Source organism: Candoia aspera, chromosome 1, assembly GCF_035149785.1.
Source record: "Candoia aspera isolate rCanAsp1 chromosome 1, rCanAsp1.hap2, whole genome shotgun sequence".
NCBI lineage: Eukaryota > Metazoa > Chordata > Lepidosauria > Squamata > Boidae > Candoia > Candoia aspera.
Genome location: NC_086153.1, coordinates 326,244,001 through 326,265,838, shown reverse-complemented (window position 1 = coordinate 326,265,838; position 21,838 = coordinate 326,244,001). Strand labels below are relative to the sequence as shown.

Genomic DNA, 21,838 nt, shown 5'->3' with positions numbered 1-21,838 from the left:
AGGCCAACATCAGCCCTATAGCTGACAAAGAAGAAGGGAAAAATCCATCTAGCTGTCCAAACAGAGAAGACCACACAGATCTCCATTTCATTCAGCTATTGTGACCTTGTCATTAACACTTGCTGTCAAGTACTGACAATTTTTGGATGTGATGCTTTCTTCAGCTCAGCCTGATGGAAAGAAGCAGACTGCCTAACAATCAGGGCTCCAAGCAAATGCTCAGGTACAGTTAAAAGGAGAACAGGAACAGGCTTCAGGCTGAACTACTGTAAGTCAGCATATCTGGGGCTCTATCTGAGGACTACTGAGAAGCTTCAACTGCTGCAGAATATACCTCCCAAAATTCTGAATTCAAACCCTACCAGGAAAGGGATTTTATTTTTTAGTCCTCCTCACCATTGCCAAATTTGCCAAGAGAGCATCTAGCTGTCAATCTATAACACAATCTTTCATGCCTTTTCCAGGTTGTATCTACAGTTGGAGGCTTGATGCCCATCATAGTTTCACAGTTGCAGCAGCCCCCTTTTGCCGCTAGTCCTACTGTACCTCCCGAGACAGATGGAGACAGAGACAGAGGCAAGCAAATACAAAAGCAACCATCAGCTAGGCCTGGGGCTCAGCTCAGTGCATCAAGGCGAAACACCTCACGCCCTCTCTTCCCATGAGAAAATCAGCTGAAGGCATCTGAGACCTAGTATCTTCTTTAGCCACATGACCATCTGGCTTCTCTGTAAATCATTCTTTGAGGGGTGCACACTTAAAGAATAACTCTCTCCCACAGCCTGCGAGGCAAGAGTTAAAAAGTAATGAAGGATCAGTTGTTTCTCTCAATTTTGCCAGAGTCATTGGCTGCACTAGGAGAATGCAGAAGCTACTTAGAAATGCACAGCACTGCAGCCTGGCATAATGAGGTCCCTGTTCTCTCCTGAAGCTGCTTTGGTTCCTATTGCACAATATCCAGAATTGTACAGGGTTAAAATATAATACAGTAACCACATTCAACATTTTCTTCAGACTCTGACAGATCTCCCCCCACAAACAAGTCAGCCCAAAGAGGAAGAACACCAACCGTCCCTAGGAAAAGAAAGGAGAATAATTGCCTGCTTCCTTTGTATTTATTTGCTTTTCTAACAAGGAAGATGAATGAATTCCACCAGATTTCTTTTTATTTTCTTCTTCCAACTCTCTGTCCACAGCAACTCCCCTCCTCTTCTCATTTCTCAAAGCATTAGGAGATTCGGCTGACCATGATATCCAATCCATCATGAACATCAGTACCAGCGACTATTCATCACTCCGCCGACCCACCTTGTTTGGCTGCAAACACAAGAAACAAAACAGGCCACTGGGCCAGCAAAGACTGCTTCTGTTATGGACTTATCCCCAAGTCCTTACAGCTTTTTGACATGGAAATCAAAATAGATATCCAGTTGCACATATTCTACTTTCTGGCCTTAGAAAGTAAATTATCAGTTGCCTAGGCCTTTACCATACAACATGGCCTTGGTGATGGGGGAAAAAAATCTTGCAAGATCCCCAAGATCTCATCCTTGAGATCTTGTAAGACGTCTTGTAAGAAGTCAAAAATCTTTTGAGATCTTGACATCCTTACACAAGGGAACCAAACTCTTTTAAGATTAGAATGTTTTGTGAGATCCCAGCCACTTTACTGCTATTCCTACTACCATTACTATTATTTTAAATGTATTGGCTGCCCACCTTTTTAAAACTATTTTTATTTTAAATTCTTTGGCAGGTCACCCTTAAGAGCTGTGCCAGATGACCCGAGCCCTGTGGATATTACATGTTACTGATACCCAGGTTTAAAAGCTCTACATTACATGGAGGGGCTCTTTCCCAATGCTGCAAAGTCTTGTTCTAATATCAAAACTATAAAGAATAATATGGGCTCATAAGCCTCTGCCAGTTGTTATAAAAATGCTTAGAAGGGATAAGGAAAGAGGAAGTGCATGTACCAGATCTCCATGATATTCAAAACATATGTAAAGTCATAAATGTGCTCTCAGAGTTACAACCTCACCATACCAGTATCACAATACCCACAAAACTTTGATATGTTAGTATTCTTACAAAAAGTCAGATAGACTTTGACCCACTTTCAAATCTGTTCTGATACCTGGTAAGCATTATTTGTCCTTTCACTACAATCTTGAAAGATAAAGAAAATGTTGGAAAGAGGGTTAAAGGGGTTAGGGGTGTCAGAGTGTGTCCTCACCCACTTTAGATTATATCCTCACCCACAGCTTGCTTCAGTATCTCCCATCATGAGATCCATCAAACAAATTACACTTGGTTTCATGTTCCGTGAATATATGTGTTCAGTGAACATAACCATGGTGTATGGCTTAAGGTACTGTGCACAGTTTATTCAATGAAACAGGCTTAATGTAATGTGTGGATACAGTCTCTCTCTCTCTCTAAATATATACCCCTCTTTTCCAAATGGGTGAGAGTTATCCAACATAACAGGAAGTACCAAGCTACCAAACACTATACTTTTGACAGAATCGTTTAACAAGAACTTAGAAGCCAAACAGCATTCTTGGATTCTGGCACTTTTAAAGGCACATAACAGCTCCCAGAGTGGCTTTCAATGGGAAAATGAGATAGGTCAACTCCCATCCCCAAAACACTACTTACATAATTACTTTTAAGAAGCAGTAGGAGGGAAGCAGAATTAGTGCAATGCAGACATTTAAGGCACCAGGCTAGAAACTGGGAAAATATAAAGTCTAGTCTAGCTTGACACATGAAAGTCAGCTGGGTGACTTTGGGCCTCTCACTTCCTCTCTCAGACTCAGAAAGAAGGCAGTGGCAAACCACTTCCAAAAATCTTGTTAAAAAAACTTCAGGAACTTCTCCAGACTAGGAGTCAATAATAACTTGAATGAGTGCACACACACACGCACACACACACAATGGACGGAAGCAGACAAAAATAAGTAACGATGTAATATAAACCCTTCTCATGTCTCATATAGCATCAGAAAAGAATATTGCATTAAAACTATTAAGGATTAGCTACTTCTCTTTCTCTTTTTAACTTTTTAAAACGTCTTTGTGGTTAGAAGGCAGATGCTGCTCTTTAAATGCATGATAGGGAATAAAGTGGTGCTACAATAAAATATTAAAAGCAGCAAAAAATAAATAGGTTCCGCCAAGACAAAATGTTCTTCAATCACCATGTCCCAGGTGGGATGCATGGTAACATTGTTTATTTGAGTCTTCCAATGACCAGGCTGCTTTTCACTTATTCAACTCTTTTTAGATCATCCATCACTAAAAGAATCCTGATGAGCAATCTTACATAAGGGGAATAAAATCAAACATGTTAATGGCACAGCCAGCAAAAAAATAAATAAATCCAAATCAATAAGACATAATAAGGCGACAATAAGAAACAGCAGAGCAGAATCTAAACAACCACTGAGGTTTGTTGGTTGGTTGGTTTTTTAAATTTAACTACTACAAAGATCATTAACCACACCACGGTCAGAAGTGTGATTAAATATTTTGACTCAGGACTTGAAAGGAAAGTGGGAAGGGAATGGTTCAGCCTTTAAGCCAAGAGTTCCAAGCCTAGGTGCCAACATGGAGAAGACCACCTGAGTATCCAAAAGGAGGACACAAGAAGGACTATGATCCACTAGACCAGGGTTTCTCAACCAGGGTTCCATGGAACCCTAAGGTTCTGCAAGAGTTCACTAGGAGTTCCCTGGGAGATCATGGTTTATTTAAAAAAATTATTTCAAACTTGGACAACTTCACATTAAAGAGGTAAGTTTCATCCATTATTTTTAGTTTAAGAACACTGTTCATGCATATATACAGGGCCTACCCATGAAACAAATGCAATAATTTTATAACTTCTGGCCTGCATCTGAGCCTGAATGTGCAGGGGTTCCCTGAGGCCTGAAAAATATTTCAAGGGTTCCTCCAGGGTTGAAAGGTTGAGAAAGGCTGCAAAAGACCCTCTGGCTCCAACTGAGTTTTAAATTAGTGCTTTGAATTCATCCCTCTCATACACGTGATTCCATGAATAGGCTTGAAAGAACCATCAAAGGCCGAATTTCATATTTGGGTGATCATGTCCCTATCACTTCTCAGTCAAGGCTGCATTCAACCACATTAATTGTGATCCATCAAATATTGGGAAAAGCATTGGTCTGGATGCCTATTTGAAGAAGACCATAAAGTGAAAACTATGCGCAATCTTTTCTAACATCTTAAGAGAATGCAAACACACTGAATGAGCAGCTGGAGGAGACTGAAAGCAACATGAAGCTGTCAAGGGAGAGAAATTAGAGGAAAGGAGCACGGCCTTAAAAAATAGCTTTCTCTGTGCCTAATGATGGACAATGTGTTTGAAAATAGCTAACCTGCGACCTGATTTTCTGCGGGTTTTTACATGGCTCACATTAAGTGTGATTAGTAAAAAGACTGACTTTTCTAAATAATCTATTTTCCCTCTGCCCTCTTCCTTAGACAATTAAAATCCTGCCAGCATCATCTATAAGCTCTGTAAACTGAAAGAGCGACTTCTCAATACATTCTACACAGGACTCCCCTTGAAGATACTTTGGATAATTCTTCTAAGGCAGGAAGTTGTAATTCCTCTTCTTTTGCAAAGAAGGAGAAATGGGAATTATCAGCTGCAGGGCTATAGTTACCTTCCAGATCCAGTCCATTTCTGGCCTAGCAACTTGGGCCCTGTTGCACCCGCTCTTCTCATTCTGGGTGAAATCCTCCCTTTTATCTCAGCAGTATCTTTTTGAGTATCTTTTGAAAAACCACAGAAAGCCTAACCCATTCTTAATTTTTTCAAATAGCTTTTGTACAAAGAAAAGAAAGGAAAGGAAAGGAAAGGAACATTCCCTTGAAAAATAAATTATTCTAGGAATATACATCTATGAGAACTAACTGTAACACATTAAACATGTGTTAGCATGTTAACAGCTCAGCATGGTCCTGAGCCTGAAAAGGAAGACATCTTCATATACAGGACTCAAAACTTTCACCAAAACTTCAATATACAAGCAGAGATAGATCACTGAACCACAGGGAGGAGGTGGGAGAATCCAAATTAAAGCATCTCTGACAGATGGGTAGCTAGCCTCCACCTAACCATGTCCAGCATAGGGAAGTTACCGCTCAACAGAAATCTACTTTCCATAAACTGTGTTGTTCTTGGTAGCTGGAAGCACCTAAGCAGGTCGGTTGAAGCCTTAACAGTTACATTAGCACATGGTCAATTTCAACCTTGGTTAATTTTTAAGTGAGGATGGGTGGTTATAGCTTAGGGTGCAAGCTCATGAGCTTCTCAGTCAATGCACCCTGAGAGCTCTGTGAAGACGGTTATTTCAAGAAGCAGATTAAGCAGTCTTTACATGCCATGGAGCTGCTGCAGAACTCTATAAACAAAATGAAAATCTCCACACTGGAAGTCAAAACCACAGATCACCAGAGTCCCTTTACATCAACTCTTCAGCTAAGAGACCTTGCTCTGAGCTATACTTGTAAGCAGAAAAGTAACTTTAGGCAGAGCAAAGCATAATCTTGTACACATATTCCTGTCCCTGTGAAATGCTTGCCACAATGGGGTGCTGACATCCCCCTTGGCCGACCTGTTAAAAGCTTTTAAGTGCAGTTTCTTCTGACAGGGCAACCAGCAGAGTAGCAGATGCTGTGATTTTAATAGCTGAAGTTCTTACTGCTCATTGCCATTATGATGGTCCTTGCCTACCTCTGCAGTCTTATTTGCAAATTTATATTTTAGCCAGGTCAGCCACCAAGAACTTAGTGGGATGGTATAAGCCCAAGTTGTTATATATAAGTAAGCAAAATCCCTTTCTGTAAGAACTGCCCATCTAAGACAAGGGCACATCCAGCTTCAACACTCAACGATCCTCAGACCCTTAACTCTGGGAACTCTCTGTCTTGGCATGCAAAACAGAAACATCACTGTCCCATTGTTGTTTTTGCTTTCTGCTGCTGATTTGTAGTATACAAGAAGTTGTACTGTCATCTATCCCAAAAGGCCAAAGCAGTCAAAGTAAATATACTGACATTGTATTTGTATTGTAAAGCCTTTGGCACTTACTGACATTAGCTAGAAACACTGGGAGTCTATTCAATATGAATTTGGCTTCAGTTGAAGCCAACCAGCTTTTATTTTCTGCGTAAGATCGGGACAGGCATCATGATGGTTTGTGGGTGACAACTCCCACAGTCCCTTGCAACAGGCTATGCTAATCGAGGCTGGTGGAAATTGAATCCCTCACACCTGGGATTCAGGGACACACTCTCACAGAGACCTAGAATAACAAATGATGCATGTAAACAGTATTAATTCTTCCCAATATGACAACTGGGCCAAAATATCATCATGAGAATAGGCCCTGAGAAACCGTAATCAATCCTTGATGCAGTTTCAGCATAAACATGCAGGTAGTCCTCACTTAACGACCACAACTGGGACCAGAATGCTAAGTGATGTGGCCATTAAGCAAATCTGACCCAATTTTATTACCTTTTTACAGGGGTCAATAAATGAATCACTAGTCATTAAATAAGCCATGTGGTCATTAAGCAAATCACGCAATTCCCCATTGATTTGGCTTCTAGGAAGCTGGCTGGGAAGATAAAAAAGGGTGATCGTGTGACTGCAGGATGCTGCGACAGTCATAAATGCAGACTGGTTGCCAAGAGCCCAAATTGTGATCACACGACCATGGGGATGCTGCAACAGTCATAAGTGCGAGGACCAGCCATAAATTGTTTTTTCAGTTCCATCCTAAGTCCGAACCATCTCTAAATGAATGGTCCTTAAGCAAGGACTAGCTGTACAGCAATTTGCCACCTCTCCTTCATTCTTTGTTGTCCAAGTCATGGTGGCTTTTGAATCTGCCACAACAGCTAGACCGGAGAAAGGCAGCAGCCCCCAACAAACTCTAATCGAGATTGGATTGATTGGCCTTACACCTTCAGGGACTTTGGGGACTCCAGCAGTCTTTAAGAACTGCCCCTTCAACAGAGAACTTTAAATGTATTTACCCTATTCAGGCAAAGTTACATTAATGATCCCAATCTTGCTATCCCCCCTACTCTAACAATGACTCCTTTAGAGCCATGCTGTGCCCTCTTCCATCGGCCTTTTTTTTCAGTCAAAAGATTTCACCGCAAAACTCTGCTTGAATTAAAAGATGGAAAATATGGAAAAGCAAGCACTTCATTATTAAGAGTCATTAGGCTTGTGTTCTCCATTTCATTCATAAATGCAGATTTAAAAACCATTCATGTTAGGTTTGATAAAGGGGTAATTTTAAGAGCAGATTCTCTTCCCTCCCTCAAGAAAATAAAGTGAGTATGCTAAACAAATAGACCTTTTATTCAGCCTTTCTAAAAGCTTTTAAATGCTTTCAGCTTCCCACAATTGCCAGAAATATACAGCATCACATAGAGCAGCTGCCATTTCCAGCAGATAAAGAAATTGAGAGCGGAGTTGTACATAACTGATGTTGAGCTCGGAAAAGGAACTCATAACTTTCACATCATGCCAAGACAAAATTTGAGTACTCCAAATTTAATATGGATTCCCTATCTCTAATAATCTTACTACTCTCCCCACAAAATTAATTTTAAAAAATGAGCTTGAGCAATACTGTTGGGAGTAGTCTACAAGCCAAGTACATTAGTTGTCTTCTCAGAACTACAATTCCCAGAATTCCTGGGGAAAAAGAAGAGTGGCTCAGAAGTCATCTGATTCAATCCATAGTATAGATAAAGTACCACTATGGAGTTGTAAAAACCCAAGAGATCTTGTGTGTCAACTCTCCTATCCTTACACAAAGGTTCTACAATGCAAGACAATAGCCAGTGGTGCTAAGGTATCTGTGGTATTACTAGAGGATGTATGTGAAATTCCCAAAATAAATACTTTTTTATAAGAAAAATCAATTAAAGACTCCAAACTGCACAAGATTATCAAATCATATGAAATGTCAGCATTCTCATCTGAGATCATGCAGGAGCAAGATCACCAAACCAAATGAAATTTCAGCTATTTGCACCTGGGTGTGAATATCTGTTCCATACCTTAACATCAGATCTGGTTAATGCTAGAAAAGATGGCCAACTCCCTCTTTACACATGCAAATTAGCCAGATAATCCTAAATCCAAGATACAGAATTTTCGCAATCAGTTTTATCATACAGACACAGAGATGCTTCCCAAGAGCCTTTGCGATGGGACTGTGCCTTTCAGACTATATACAGCAAAGATATATAGTGTCCTAACAGCCAGGAACCACGCTGAGACAAGGAATAGGTCTCTAGTGTTTTATTACTGCTACATTAGACAGAAAATCCTAACAAACTGAAGAAGTGTGGGAAAAACCCAGACAGATAAACCCCAAAGTCAAGGTGGGTCTGTTCTGGGTTTCTTTGAATGACAGCTCAAATTCTCTCTACTACGCATGCGTTTTCCCCCCTGGATAGGGGCCCCCTCCTGCTCACCATCAGTACTCATGACATATAGTCTGTGATGTTGCAATGCATCCTGGGAGGGACACTAATCCAACTTCATGACATTTAACACTGTCTTCCAATAAAGAGCCAAATTAGGCCATCAATATTATCTTATATGGAGTCCTTAGTGTTCTCTGACCTTGGCTGTTTGCTGTTTCATTACCTGGCTGGGTAACATCATCAGTGCTAGTGAGTGTGGAGTTTGCTCCCTGTTTATATACAGTAGCTTGCCCTGCCAGTGTTGGTGGGGGTATGGTTTTCTCCTTGGTAGTTCCTTGGCCAGGGTATTGTTTGTCCGCTTGATTGTTTGTCCGCTTGATTGTCCACTTGAATGTGTGCTTGCTTGTGTCCTTGGTAGTTCCTTGATGAGGGTATTGTTTTCTGCCTGATTGTTTGTCTGGTGTTAATCCCTGCTTATCTGGGTATTGGCTGTTGAAGAGGACGTGTTCTGGTCTTCTTGTTTCCTTCTTAGCTTTTTTAACTGTCTCTTTTGAATTCTGTGTTTATGTAGAGTAGTTGGCAGGACAAGCTATGATATATAAACAGGGAGCAAACCCCACACTCACTCGTGCTGATGATGTTACCTAGCCAGGTAATGAAACATCTGCAAGCAAACAACCAAACTCAGAGAGCACCAAGGATTTACAGTTCAACCCTAAGCTTCATATAGCCTCTTCCACTGATTATCTTAGATCTTTGTTTCACCTAGTGGCTAGCCATATGCTTCTAGGAACACAAAAGGCAGAGTCTGCAGGCAGAAAAATCTCATCACCTCCTGCTGCTTTCAGGGGCTGGGATTTCATGGAATAGTGCCTCTGACAAATAGCCACCAATACACTGAATTATGCACTATGTACAGATGTGCTTTTGTGTAGCCAGTCTTGAATTTACTGCCAATTTTATCAGAACACCCAACTGTGAGAGTAGAAGAAAAACCTCTCCCCTGTTCTCCATACCATATATAACTATCAGGATTTAGAATCCTTCCAATATATATGAGGGGTTTTGTAGTAGTTGCTTTAGCATACTGTAGTGGCAGTTAGAATTGTTGAGACGGCCTGCATAACTCCAAGGTCAGCTCGACTGGCACAGTCAGCGCTTGTTAGCAGAAGAATTTGCAGCTGGGAGTTAGATGAGTTATTAGAGTGAACACAGAATTTAGGGAGGGGCTGGTACAGAGGGGGATTTTGTTCCAGTAACTGTGCAGGATTTCCTTAGTCTGATCTTTGCCTTGGACTGATCACCTGTATTAATAAAGAACTCTTCCACATCCTTTGATGGCTTGTGATTTGAGAGACTCTGAATTAGTAACTGAGGACCAGGACCATCACAATAACTTTATGAAGTTCAGTCATGGTGTTTGTGTGTGGGTGAAGGGAGACAGTATACAGTAGTAACATAGTTAAAAGCTCCAGATGTTTTTTCTTTTCCTCAGGCTGAATGCTCTAGCCTCTGAGATGTGTTTACAGCTGCCACTACACAACACTAATATTGCCTATATTTTTCTTATCCACCACAACTTCAAGACTGTTTCCTTGTTTCTTAGTTACCAGGTCTTAACCCCTAAATGTAGAGGTAGAATAAGGATTGTTTTTTCTGCATCCAAGGTGCATCCAAGGAGTCTGCAGTCCAGCTCCCATGCTGTGGCTCTTTTCTCACCCAGATTGGGTAGCCTGTTCTGAACTCACAATAAACCCTCTGGATTTTTACCGTCCTGAAGAATATAATGAGACATGCAGTTCAGCCAATTTATCTCTTTGGGCAGCTCCCAAACTGAGCTAAATATGGGAACCTGACCCCAAATGTCTCTGGTGAATTAAACTTCTTTGTTTCCCAACAAATAGAATTTAAAAAATCATCTACAGGTACTCCTTATTTAATGACCACAATTGGGACCGGAATTTCTGTTGCTAAGTGAAGCAGTCATTAAGCAAATCCAACCTGATGTTATGCCCTTTATTGCAGCGGCCATTAAGCAGATCACTTGGGCGTTCAGCAAACCACATGGTTGTTAAGTGATTCATGTAGTTTCCCATTGATTTTGCCTGCCAGAAGCCAGCTGGGAAGGTTGAAAATGGTGATCACATGACCACGGGACACTGCAATGGTCATAAATGCAAACTGGTTGCCAAGCACCCAAATCATGATCACGTGACTGCAGGGATGCTGCGACAGTTGTAAGTGTGAAGACCGGTTGTAAGTCAGTTTTTTCAGCACTGTCATAAGTCTAGACCGTCCTAAACGAATCATTGTTAAGTGAGGGCTACCTGTATTGCCAGGACAAATCTCCTTCATCCTTCTTGACAACTATCAAATTCACTGCAAAATAGGAGATCTACTGTTTACAATGGGAAACTGAACAATCTGAGCAAATACCAAGTATGCTATATATATAGTAAGGTCTGAACCCAGACCTCACAAAATTAGAAATTCTTGAGAACGCATGTACATGAAGCAGCCTTTCCAACTTTTTTCTTTCCACCTCCTTCCCTCCCTCCCTCCTTTCCTTCCTTCCATTTGTATGGCCACCCATTCACCATGAAATCTTGAACATCGGTTCATTCAGCCCAATATTGTCAACACTGACAGACAACAGCTCTTCAGAACTTCAGGGAATATTCCAAGCTATCCCTGGAGATGCTGGGGATTGAACCAGAGATATTTTGTGGGCAAAGAGTGTGCTCTACCAGTGATCCATTGCCTCTTTTTGTATTTATTTATAAAACACATTTCTATGACCACTCAACACCTGAATGACTCTGGGTGGCTTACAAATTAAAAAGGAAGACCAGAAAGAAACATCACAGCATCATTCATTCATTCATTCGTTCATATATATGAAATAAAGTAAAATAAAATAAAATAAACACTCAGAGTAATAATAAAAACCCTCTTCTCCAACACACAACCTAAAGGGGCTTGCTGAGCACTCTATTCCAAGGACTGGAGAAGGACCGTGTTAACAGCATACAGAGTAGTGGCAGTTCAAATCTCTGGGGACAGGTTGCTCCAGAAGGCAGGCATCATGACAGAGAAGGCATCCTTCATGGGTCCTGCTAGATGATACTGTTTAATCAAAGGAACCTGAAGCATGCCAACAGTCTGATTGTACAGGATAGGAAGAAACTATGGAACCATACCTTTGACAGCAGTATCTCTAGGACAATTTTCTGGTCAGAAGAGAATGCCAGGCCAAGCTTTTGGAAAATAAAGCGGTGAACCAGTTTGTGAATTAGGTCTACTCCCGCTCCCAGATACTACAATAGGTAAATTTGAATCTCAGCTACATATAACTGGTAGCTCTAGGCTACAGTTTTCTTCCCAAAGCTGTACATCTTAACCCCTAAAACCCTTCCCAATGTTGCCATATCATTCTTTTTAATGAGATACAAGGGGACAATTATATAAGTGGGTCATCAGCTACATTTTAGTTTTAATTATGTTTAAACTTAAATAAAACTAAGATTCATTTTTGTCTTGCCTCTGCCTGCTGCTTTGTCCTATCACTCCCTCATATTTTTTTATTGCAGCCCCTGGCATGATATTCAGTGGGCCAGTGCAGTCTTGATTATGCACTCCTGTTGAAGGTAACTTAATCTACTCAAGTTACATGATTTGCTGAACAAGTCATAATGGTCTAGTTCACAGATCATGTTAAGTCATAAAAGCTTGCTTTACAAACCACAGTGGCTGAGTTCACACCCCAAGCCCAAAACAAACAAACCACACTACCTTGAATGTGTGCTCTAGTCATAATACACCTATTATTTGTATGTCAACTGTATAAGAAAGAAAGAGATCAGCATCTAGGATAGCATATCAGACAAACAACCTATTGAGATCCTTATATTAAAACAATGTATTTCATGTATGGCCAGAATTCAAAAATTACATATAATACAGCCCTTTATTTGAACAAAACAGTTCCACTGAGATCTGCATATGTGAGTCTGATTGGGATAAACTGTAGGGGTGATACAGAAATATGATTTGCATTTTTTATTTATTTTTCTTAGTGTTTCTTTTATTCTATTTTTATATGCAGTCTTATTAATATTCTGTATTTTACATTCTGTACTTTGATATGGCCTAATGGATAATCAATAACAAACTTAAACCTTGAATGTGGAAACCTTGCATTTCTGTGTCTGAATAAAGAAGGATGGACTGCACAGAGGATGCTTAACCCCTTGCTTCTAGCTCTTTTCAGATCCAAATAGCACTTGTCAAATCTTTTTCTCTTGAGGACACAGGATCCCTGTCTTTGTATCATATCCTTTCCCACTTATGGATGGGGATGAGCTTAAGAAAAGTGGGTTGGGGCTGGAGAAGGTCCAGATGGGACCGAAGTAAAGGCTTCTTCAAATACTCCAAAATCACTACTTTTAGTTAAAACAAAACAAAAGCTGTGTGGGTATCCATTTGCAGGACCAAGGAAGTGTGCCTACTCTGTTGTAATTCCTGCCATCTGGAATAATCTCCCTCCTGAGATCTGTGTAGCTCCCACCCTTACGTTGTTCAGGAAATTGTTGATTACCTGGTGGTTCTCCCAAGCCTTGAGGGCAGGATGATTATGGAGCCCCCTTATTGGCTTGGCTTGGCTTATTGTACTTTGATCTTCTAGTCTGCTGGATTTTTCTTTTAATAAGTTGGTTTTTAGTTGTAAGCCCCACAAAATCATTTGGGAGTCAGGCAGCCTATACATTAAATTAAATTTAATTAATTAAAACGTAGAGCCTGAATTTGACCCTCTATCTACACTAGCTCTGTTCTCTGCTTTCCCTGCTCCACAGCCTGCTGTTAATTTCATTCTATTCTTGGTTGCCAGTATTCCAGAAGCTATGATCCTATCTGAACTGTGAAGAGGCCATAAACGCAACCAAGCAAGGAGAAGAGAAAAAGAGAAATGAGGAGTGTATGCATTCCCTGGGAGTTGAGTGCCTAGGAAAGGTAGAGGTAAAGGCACCCTCAAGTCACATTAGATTACATGGACTCAACCATGCAAATTTCTTGGCAACACTACAGAGGTTCCTGGATGTATTGTCTTCCCCTTCTGTTCTATAGTCCTGGAATTTTCTGTAATCACCCATCCAAGTAGTAAGCAGATCTAACCCTGCTTAGCTGTCAAGCCCAGACAAGGATGCCTGGGTGCTGTCACCTACTGAAGCAAAGGTGGAGACCAAGGAGCAGAGACCAAAGGCATATTTTGCTTGTGAACCTCCTGCATTAATTTCAGTTGGCTTCTAGCCTAATTTCTGACTGGTGTTATAGCCTGGATAAAGTTCCTTAATTGTTTGTTTGTTTTACCACTTTTCTGGTCTGGTAGGTGCTCAAGGAGGCTAACCACGTTAAGAATAACATAAATACTATAAATATAACCCTCATTCCATGTCACAAAAGCAGAAGCATTAAGCACTTGTGCATTTCATACCATGTGTAGAAAGAGCCCTGCCCACATTATTGTAGCAGGACTTACTTCAATCCTGAAAGAGGGTCCAGTAGAAAGGTCTCAGTTTTGCAGAAAGGACCTGAGAATGAAAGATTTGTGGATAGGAGAAGGCCACCCACTGAACCTGTAGCAAAAATGAATTTTGAATAAAAAATGTTTCCCTTCTCAACTGGAATGGGACTAATAAAGGCTCAAAAACCAAGTTTTATCGTGGATTTTGTTTTTGGCTCTAGAAAAGTTAGCAGCTCTGTGCACTTCTCTTACTCTATAGCATTGCTGTGGTCAACAAGGCAGCATTCATTCAGAATAAGCCAGAGTGAGTTGGGCCAGACTCTGCATGCAGGACCATCTGGGAACTCTCAAGCTGGGTTCTCACAGATTGTTACACTAGGCTGAAATGGGGTGGGCAGGTGTTGTTCATGATTCATGCATTGTGAAGAATCCAGTCATTAGCATAGCTTGTTGTAGGAGCCAAGCCATCACATGAAGACATAATTTGGCCTATTTCTTTGGGCACAGCATGTTATATAAATACAGTAATTGGGTTTTGTTAACACAAAGGTTCAAGGCTTACTGTAGCTGGAGAGTTCCAAGATGGAAGAGAGGATATGTAACCAGGCCAAATTGGGCTCATTCAAGTTGGGCTCCTCCAGTTGTTTTAAATTACAACTCTATCAATTGCACTGAATAACATAAAAGCTGAATGGAATCAGGTAAAATAGGACAATTGCACTGGGTGAATCCATAATTCATTTCAGAACCAAAGGGATTGATTATATATAGAATTGCCATCCACTCTCCAACCTGCTGAACTGAAGCATCTCAGAGTCAGAAATTAATTACCTTCCTCCTACCTATTTGCAGAGCAAAATCCCTGATTGAGCCTTCTTAGCCCTGGCAAAATATTAATCATAATATTCATACTTGTGTCAAAGCCTTAGATTATTATCAGTAAATGTTATTTTAAAATAAAAACCCATCTCCCAGTATTTTGCTGCGATTAAAAGCTATCTGACAATACAGATCAAGGATGCAACATTTTCAAAGACACCTGACAGAATTGTTGTCATGGAATACGGAAAGAGAAGTGCTACGGAAAGAGAAGTGTGCACTGATCAATTAGAAATTGAGAAAATTAGCTGATTCTAATCTTGCTTCCCTCTGAAATGTTCAGGATTCTTCTCCAGGCAAATGTTTACCTCTGTACTGCTAATTTCTTGTGCTCAGCCACCAAAATGTAGTGGCAGATTCCAAAAATTGGGCTAGAAACACATGCAGGCCACAACTTGTTGAGTGAGATGGGTGGTGACTAAATTTGAAATATAAATATAAATAAATAAATTTGCCCACTCCTGCTCTATTTATTTTATTGCTATAATTTATATGCCACTCTATGTAAAAAAGTCTCTAAGCAGCTTGCAAGAAATACAAAAATAAAATAGAGAGAATAACCAAGGAGACATAACAGAACCAATAACAGTAAACCTTCCTGTCTATTAACATACCAAGGAAAAATAGTCATGACAACAATCACCAACTGCAGGAAGGGGATGTGCAGTACTCATTCAGTTGTTAAGTCGTGTCCGACTCTTCGTGACCCCATGGACCACAGCACGCCAGGCCTTCCTGTCCTCCACTGTCTCCTGGAGTTTCCTCAAATTCATGTTCATTGCATTGGTGATGCTATCTAACCATCCCATCCTCTGCTGTCCCCTTCTCCTTTTGCCTTCAGTCCTTCCTAGCATCAGTGTCTTTTCCAGTAAGTCCTTTTTTCGCATTAGGTGGCCAAAGTATTTGAGCTTCAGCTTCAGTATCTGTCCTTCCAATGAACAGTCAGGGTTCATTTACTGTAGGATTGACTGATTTGACCTTCTTCCTCAAACACTTTCCATGCTACCTGATCTTGGTGGCTTCCTTGAATGCCCACAGGGTTGATGCTAACTTGATCTCAGATAGAACATTATTTCAAAGGAAAGGGGCAGCAACAGAAAAGGTGTTCTTGATGACAAGAATCCCTCAGGGATGGGACAGAAAGGATTCCCACTCAGCTAGAACATATTGGATGGGCAGAAACCACTGGGAGAAAATGGTCCTGTGGGTATCCAAGTCATGAGCCATATAGAGCTTTGAAGGTAACAACCAGCACCTTGAACTGCATTCAGAAGCTAACTGGCAACCAGTGTAGCTCTCTCATAGTAGGTGTGTTAATTGGGAGGTACTCTTAATTATTTGAACTATTGCATTATGGATCAGCTGTAGCTTCCAGGTGGTCTTCAAGGGCAGCCCCATGTAGAGCAAACTGCTAGAGTCTAACTGGCATCAAGGTAGGAGTGACTGTAAGCAGAGCCTCCTGATCCAGACACAGTTGTAAGTGGTGCACAAGATGGAGTTGTGCAAAGGCCCTCCAAGCCACATTCTTTAGATGCATGTCTAATTTCCAGTCTCATTAATTGTGGGACAAGTGAAGAAATTCTATATGAAATGACACACTTTCCAAAGTTTCTATGGCAGGAACCCAAGTCATTATTTTTTGCATATTATATGAACCAAGTCATCCATGAAGTACAATATAGCTAATTTGTCAGAGCACTGGCATTACTGTTTTTTTTTTAAACTGAGACTGGGAATGTAGCATGTTGTTCAGACACAACCTATTATCTTTGTATCACGCAAGCACAGCCATCCTCGTATACATGAAGTACATGCATGACATTCTTCAAGGCAGGAGTAATATTAACATGTGCTTTCCAAAGAATAACTCCCCGCTCAGAGTCCCTCTTCGGGGGAGATGGGCGGTAGTATAAATATGAGAAATAATAAATACATAACTACCAGATATGTTTTCTTTAGCTGTTTCTTTAGTCAGGAACTCAGCATGACTCCTTAATGCAGTGTTTCTCAACCTTGACAACTTTTAAGAAGTGTGGACTTCAACTCCCAGAATTCCCCAGCCAGCATGGCTGGCTGGGGAATTCTGGGAGTTGAAGTCCACACATCTTCAAGTTGCCAAGGTTGAGAAGACTGCCTTAATGGATTCTGGCTGGTAGAAGGTGCTTTCTCAAATTAACATAGCCAATCCTTGATGACTGGTGGGTTCTAGCTAGAAAGCACACTAATCCTTCTGGAGGGAGTAAAAGATACAAAACAACTGTTTTGTTTTCATTTCTCAGGAAAAAAATTCTATAAATGTCTGGGGTTTTATGCACGTGCTACTCACTCTTGGTGATGGTGGCAGCTAATTAAAGCTGCTTGAAAGACCAGCTCCATCCATGGCCATTTCTTCTGTGCTTGACTTGAGTATTTCTTTAAACAGATACATACAGCAAAAGCTACAAGCCTGCAGTCCTCCCTTCCCACAAAAAAACTGGCCCAGTAAAAGACTGCCCCCTAGAGCCTTTTATCCACTTAGGGAAATGGTTGTAAGTTCAAACATTATGCAAACATGGGATAAGATATCCAAGCCCTGTTGCTTTTGCTGTTTATGGGGTAGGGCATCCGTTAACATTTTCCACTTTTTTTCCCCAGAAGGATGCCTTAGGTTTGAAAAGTAGATCTGAGCATCCTCCAATCCTTTCTCATTGCTCATCTAGACATTCTTGCAGCACTGAAGATGCTGAGCTCAATTCCTCACCCCCGCCCCCGGCCAATATAAGTGGATCCTTCAGGCAGCCAATGAAGTATACACTGGAATCCCAGAAGCAAATATGGTCATCGTTACCCATGAACATCATGGTAATAATCAATCTATTAAGAAGAGACTTTATGACAGTCCACACATATGTACCCAACAGGCCATAAATTTCAATTCACTGCACCTATGCAGACAGCCAGAGCAGGGTGTGGGTATGAAAATTCCATTGAGGTGTAAAGCCTAAAGGAAATTCAGTATATGTGTATCTCTCCCTCCCTTATTCTCTCTCTCTCTCTCTCTCTCTCTCTCTCTCTCTCACACACACACACACACACACACTTTTCCACAAGACCAGCCAGAAGGAGTGGAATATAAATGATCAAGCCCCATGAGACATCTCCAGACTCAACAGAATAACCCCTTCAATGTTCAGCGTTATTCCGATCAGGTATATGAGCAAAATCACATGGACATACCAGAAGGTAGTCATGTTGTCTGCCACATCCATGTATTCTCATTAATGCTCATTTGGCACTGAAAAAATTAACTGAAAAAGACATTACACCAACAGCAAACCAAACCCATCCTTCATTAACCAAGCTGAGGAATCCCACAGACCAATTTGCTTGTGCCTAACCATCTGCCTACATGTACCATGCTATCTTTGTGAAAAAAACCAATTGGGCTGAATGAGCACCTCGTGTTCCATGGAGAACCTTGCATAACACAGAGCCAAATAATTTTGAAAATGTGTTTCTTTTGTCAAATATAAATACTAAGTCAATCGTGATGCCAAAATACAGTGCCTGCTATAGATTTACAGGAGCTGTAAAGTCAGCCAAGACAAGCAACAGATGGTAGATTGTTATGGATTCAGTATAACCAATTAGGGAGCCTGGGTCCTTTGGAGTCCCCAGTTCAGAGAAATTATTGTGCATTTGCCCATTCCCACATGCACATCCTCCAAATCTTGTGTAACTAGCTCAAAACTTCCATACCATATTGCCCATGCACATTTTTAATAACCACACAGTCAAAGGTTAGCACAAGTGTTCTGAGGATGCTATCAGGCATGTTAGCAAACATCAACTGAGTTTTCCTACAGGCCACCCCAGCCTAATTTTATCACTGGAAAAACCTAAGCAGGAGAGATCACTCCTATTCTCTCCTGAAGAAGGTGCCTGCTTCTGCTGCAGAGTCCAGCATCCTGTCAAAGCCTTTGCTCTTCAGACATGCATAAAATCCATTTCTTCTCTCTGTGTGTCAGTAACTTAAGGGAGGAAGAGCAGGGATGGCTCTGCCTTTCAATCTCAGCTAGAGCTGGCATTCCCTGCATCAGAAAGCTGTTGCCAGGGAAATGGAATGAATTTCAGAAGGAAAAGCAAGGCTGAGTAGCAGCTCCTTCCAGGTGGAGAGGGAGAGGAGGAAGACTTGGGTGAGTAGAGGGACACCTTGAGTAGTATCTTGCCTCCTCGCAAAGGGAAGCCGTTTCTACACACACCACAGACTCACAATTGCCGCAGCGAACGCCTGGCACGGAAGTCAAGGCTGGCTGACTGCCTTGGGAGGGAATGAATGAACAGTCCCTCCCCCATCTCACTCTGCTAACGTCAGCCTGGGATTTGCATGGCACAAACAGGTGCCCACCTTCACACTGGGCACCCATTGGCCAACGGGGCCAACCCACTGTGCATAAAACTGCTCTGCCAGCTTCCCAGCAACGCGTTGATGCCTGCCCAGCTGCTTCCAGAGGGTTAAACACCGTCTCCCCCTGGCTGCCAACCCAAGTTTATTTCCACCTCCATAACAGGGTTTGGAAATATAAGCAAGGGTTATTTTTAGCCTCCTTCAAATATATAGAAACACACACACACACACACACACAGTGAGCCTTCCCCGTTGGTATTCTATAGGGATGCTCAGTGCTTCCCCACCCCCATATGCCAAACATGCACACCATACTGAATGCCACACCAGAAATAGATCTGCAAAGTTTAATTGCAATCCCCCACCCCCCACCCCCCACCCCCACTCCAGTGCCAGAGCTAATCTCACAGATGTAGTTGGAGGGTCTAAATGGCTGGATGCTAAGGAGCCCTGTCTCCGGTCTGCTAACAAGGGAGGCATCTTTGCATACCGCCTTGCCTTGCCTCAAAGCTAGTCCCTGGCATGTCCGCAAGCATCAGTTCAGTGTGACTGCAACCAGGCCCTAATCTCTCTCTTGGCCCAAATTAACTTGCAGGCATCCAAACATGCCCCAAGGGGAAAGAGTTACTCATGTTCAGCCTGTGGCTCAGCTGGAGCAGGGAAGAGGCGGTCGGGAGAGAGCAGGTAACCTACCCAAAGAGCAAGCAGTAGAGGGGGAGGACGGGGGGGGCAGATAAGCCACGGAGGGGGCCAAGTCCTTCCCCAGCCCAGGGAAAAGCTAAGCTCCGGCAGGCTCATCCAAGAAAGCCTTCGAGCCAGGGAGAGGAAACCTTGCGTAGGACACCCGCGCAGACTGCAACAGCAAATGCTCCCGGCCGCATTTGGGGCTAGAAAAAGCAGGCAAGGTACCCTTCGCGCTTCTCCCTCTTCCCTACCCCTACATCCCCCCTCTCTTTTCTTTCTTTCTGCTCGTTCATTCATTAATCCGCTCCGAGAGCGCGCTCGCGCCCAGACACACACAAACTATTTCTCTCTCGGTCCTTCTTTGCCAGCTCCGGACGTGGCGCCCCCGGCTGGTCTGGCTTCTTCGGACCCCAGCGCTCCTGGCAACGGCGGCGCAGAGCAACCCAAACTCTCCCAAGCCTTCGCTCGCACTTCCTCCGTGGAGGAGCCCGGAGAATCGGGGGAGGGAGGAACTGCACGGAGAGGCCAGAGAGGGAAAAGGCGGCGGCGGCGGCAGCTGAGCGGGTTCCGAGCGCGCCCCTGCGGGAATCGCAACCCCCCAAGTTAGCAAAACGCCTTCTGGGGGCAGTCTCGGGGAAGGGGGGAAGGCTGCTCCTCTCGGCTGCTGCCGCGCGCCCCCGGGACGGAGGGAGGGAAGGTGGGGGTCAGCCCGGGGCTTAGCCCGGGAAGGAAGCTTTGAGGGAGGGGGGTAAAGGTCGGCGGGGGAGGGGGCTGCATCCTCGCAAGGTCACCACGATTTTTTCCCGGGGGGCCGGGGGGGGCAATGGACAAAAAAAGGAGGAAAGCCGCGGCTGCACTCACCGTAGACGCCTTGTCCGGAGATGCCCTCCAGCAGCACGGTGAGCAGCCACACGACCCCGTAGGCTAAATCCATCTTGGGGGAAGCAGCCACATATCCAGGGAAGGGGACCCGGAGGGACTGGGAAGGGGAGGGAGAGGGGATCGAGGGAAGGAGCTGAACCACGCTTGCTCGCTCGCTGGCTCGGCCACGGCCCGATCGCCGCTTCGGAGAACGAAGAGCCACCCCAGCAGCAGCGGCGGCGGCAGCAGCCGAGTCCGGTTAGAAAACAGAGGCTGCAGCGGCGTCCTTGCGCGGCGCGCTTTGCTGGGCGAGCGCCTCGGCGGCAGCGGGGAGCTCCGAAGCCATAGTGGGAGCACCCCAACCCCCCGGCACACACACGCACAGGCCTGCGGGCGGAGGTTCGGCTCGGGTCCTCCCGGAGCGCTTTGGCTACTGCTGCCGGCGGGGTCGCGGGGCCGAGCAACTTGCCTGCCTGCCTCGCTGGGTGGCCGGCTGGCTGGCAGGCAGGGCTGGGCAGAGAAGGCAAGGGGAGGAAAGGGAAGGGAAGCGTGCCCGGAGCGAGGGGCGGCAGCTGCGGGGCTTGCGCGCCGCGGTCACGTTGGACTCTACGTGCTCCGTGCCGGCCCTGCCAGGCGGCCAAGGCAGCACCGAGCCGGCGACGTCAACTGCGCGCCGCCGCCCCCTCTTCCTTTCGCTTCCCCTCCCCTCCTCTTCTCTCCTCTCCTCTCCTCTCCTCTCCTCTCGACGGAGTGCAATGGAATGGGAGGTGCCGCGCCTCCTCGCTCTTCCCCTGGGTCCCTCTTAGCTGCCCGCTCTGGGGGAGCTCTCGGGTGGGTGCCAACTTTGGGGAAGCACTGCGCTCTTCGTGGGGAGGCCGGGGCGGGTCTTCGGGTCAGGTGCCCGTTTCTCCTCCCTCCTGCCTCGCCTTTGAGTTCCCATCCCTGCCTGCCCCGCCTCGCCGAAGAGCGCGGTAGGACTCCTGCTCTGGGAACAAGTGATAAAGTCGAGCGGTGCGGGG

The 21,838-nt window shown here is 43.7% G+C and overlaps 1 protein-coding gene across 1 annotated transcript in view; it reads right to left on the bottom strand.

Annotated features, from left to right (window-relative positions):
• Nucleotides 1–21,006, bottom strand: part of MDGA2 (MAM domain containing glycosylphosphatidylinositol anchor 2) — a 500,250-nt gene extending 479,244 nt beyond the window's left edge. The window contains exon 1 of the mRNA XM_063290587.1: nt 20,820–21,006. Within this exon, the coding sequence (XP_063146657.1) occupies nt 20,820–20,892 (73 nt within the window). The 5' untranslated portion in view covers nt 20,893–21,006. The remainder of the gene's footprint in view (nt 1–20,819) is intronic.
• Between the last annotated feature and the right edge of the window lie 832 nt (nt 21,007–21,838).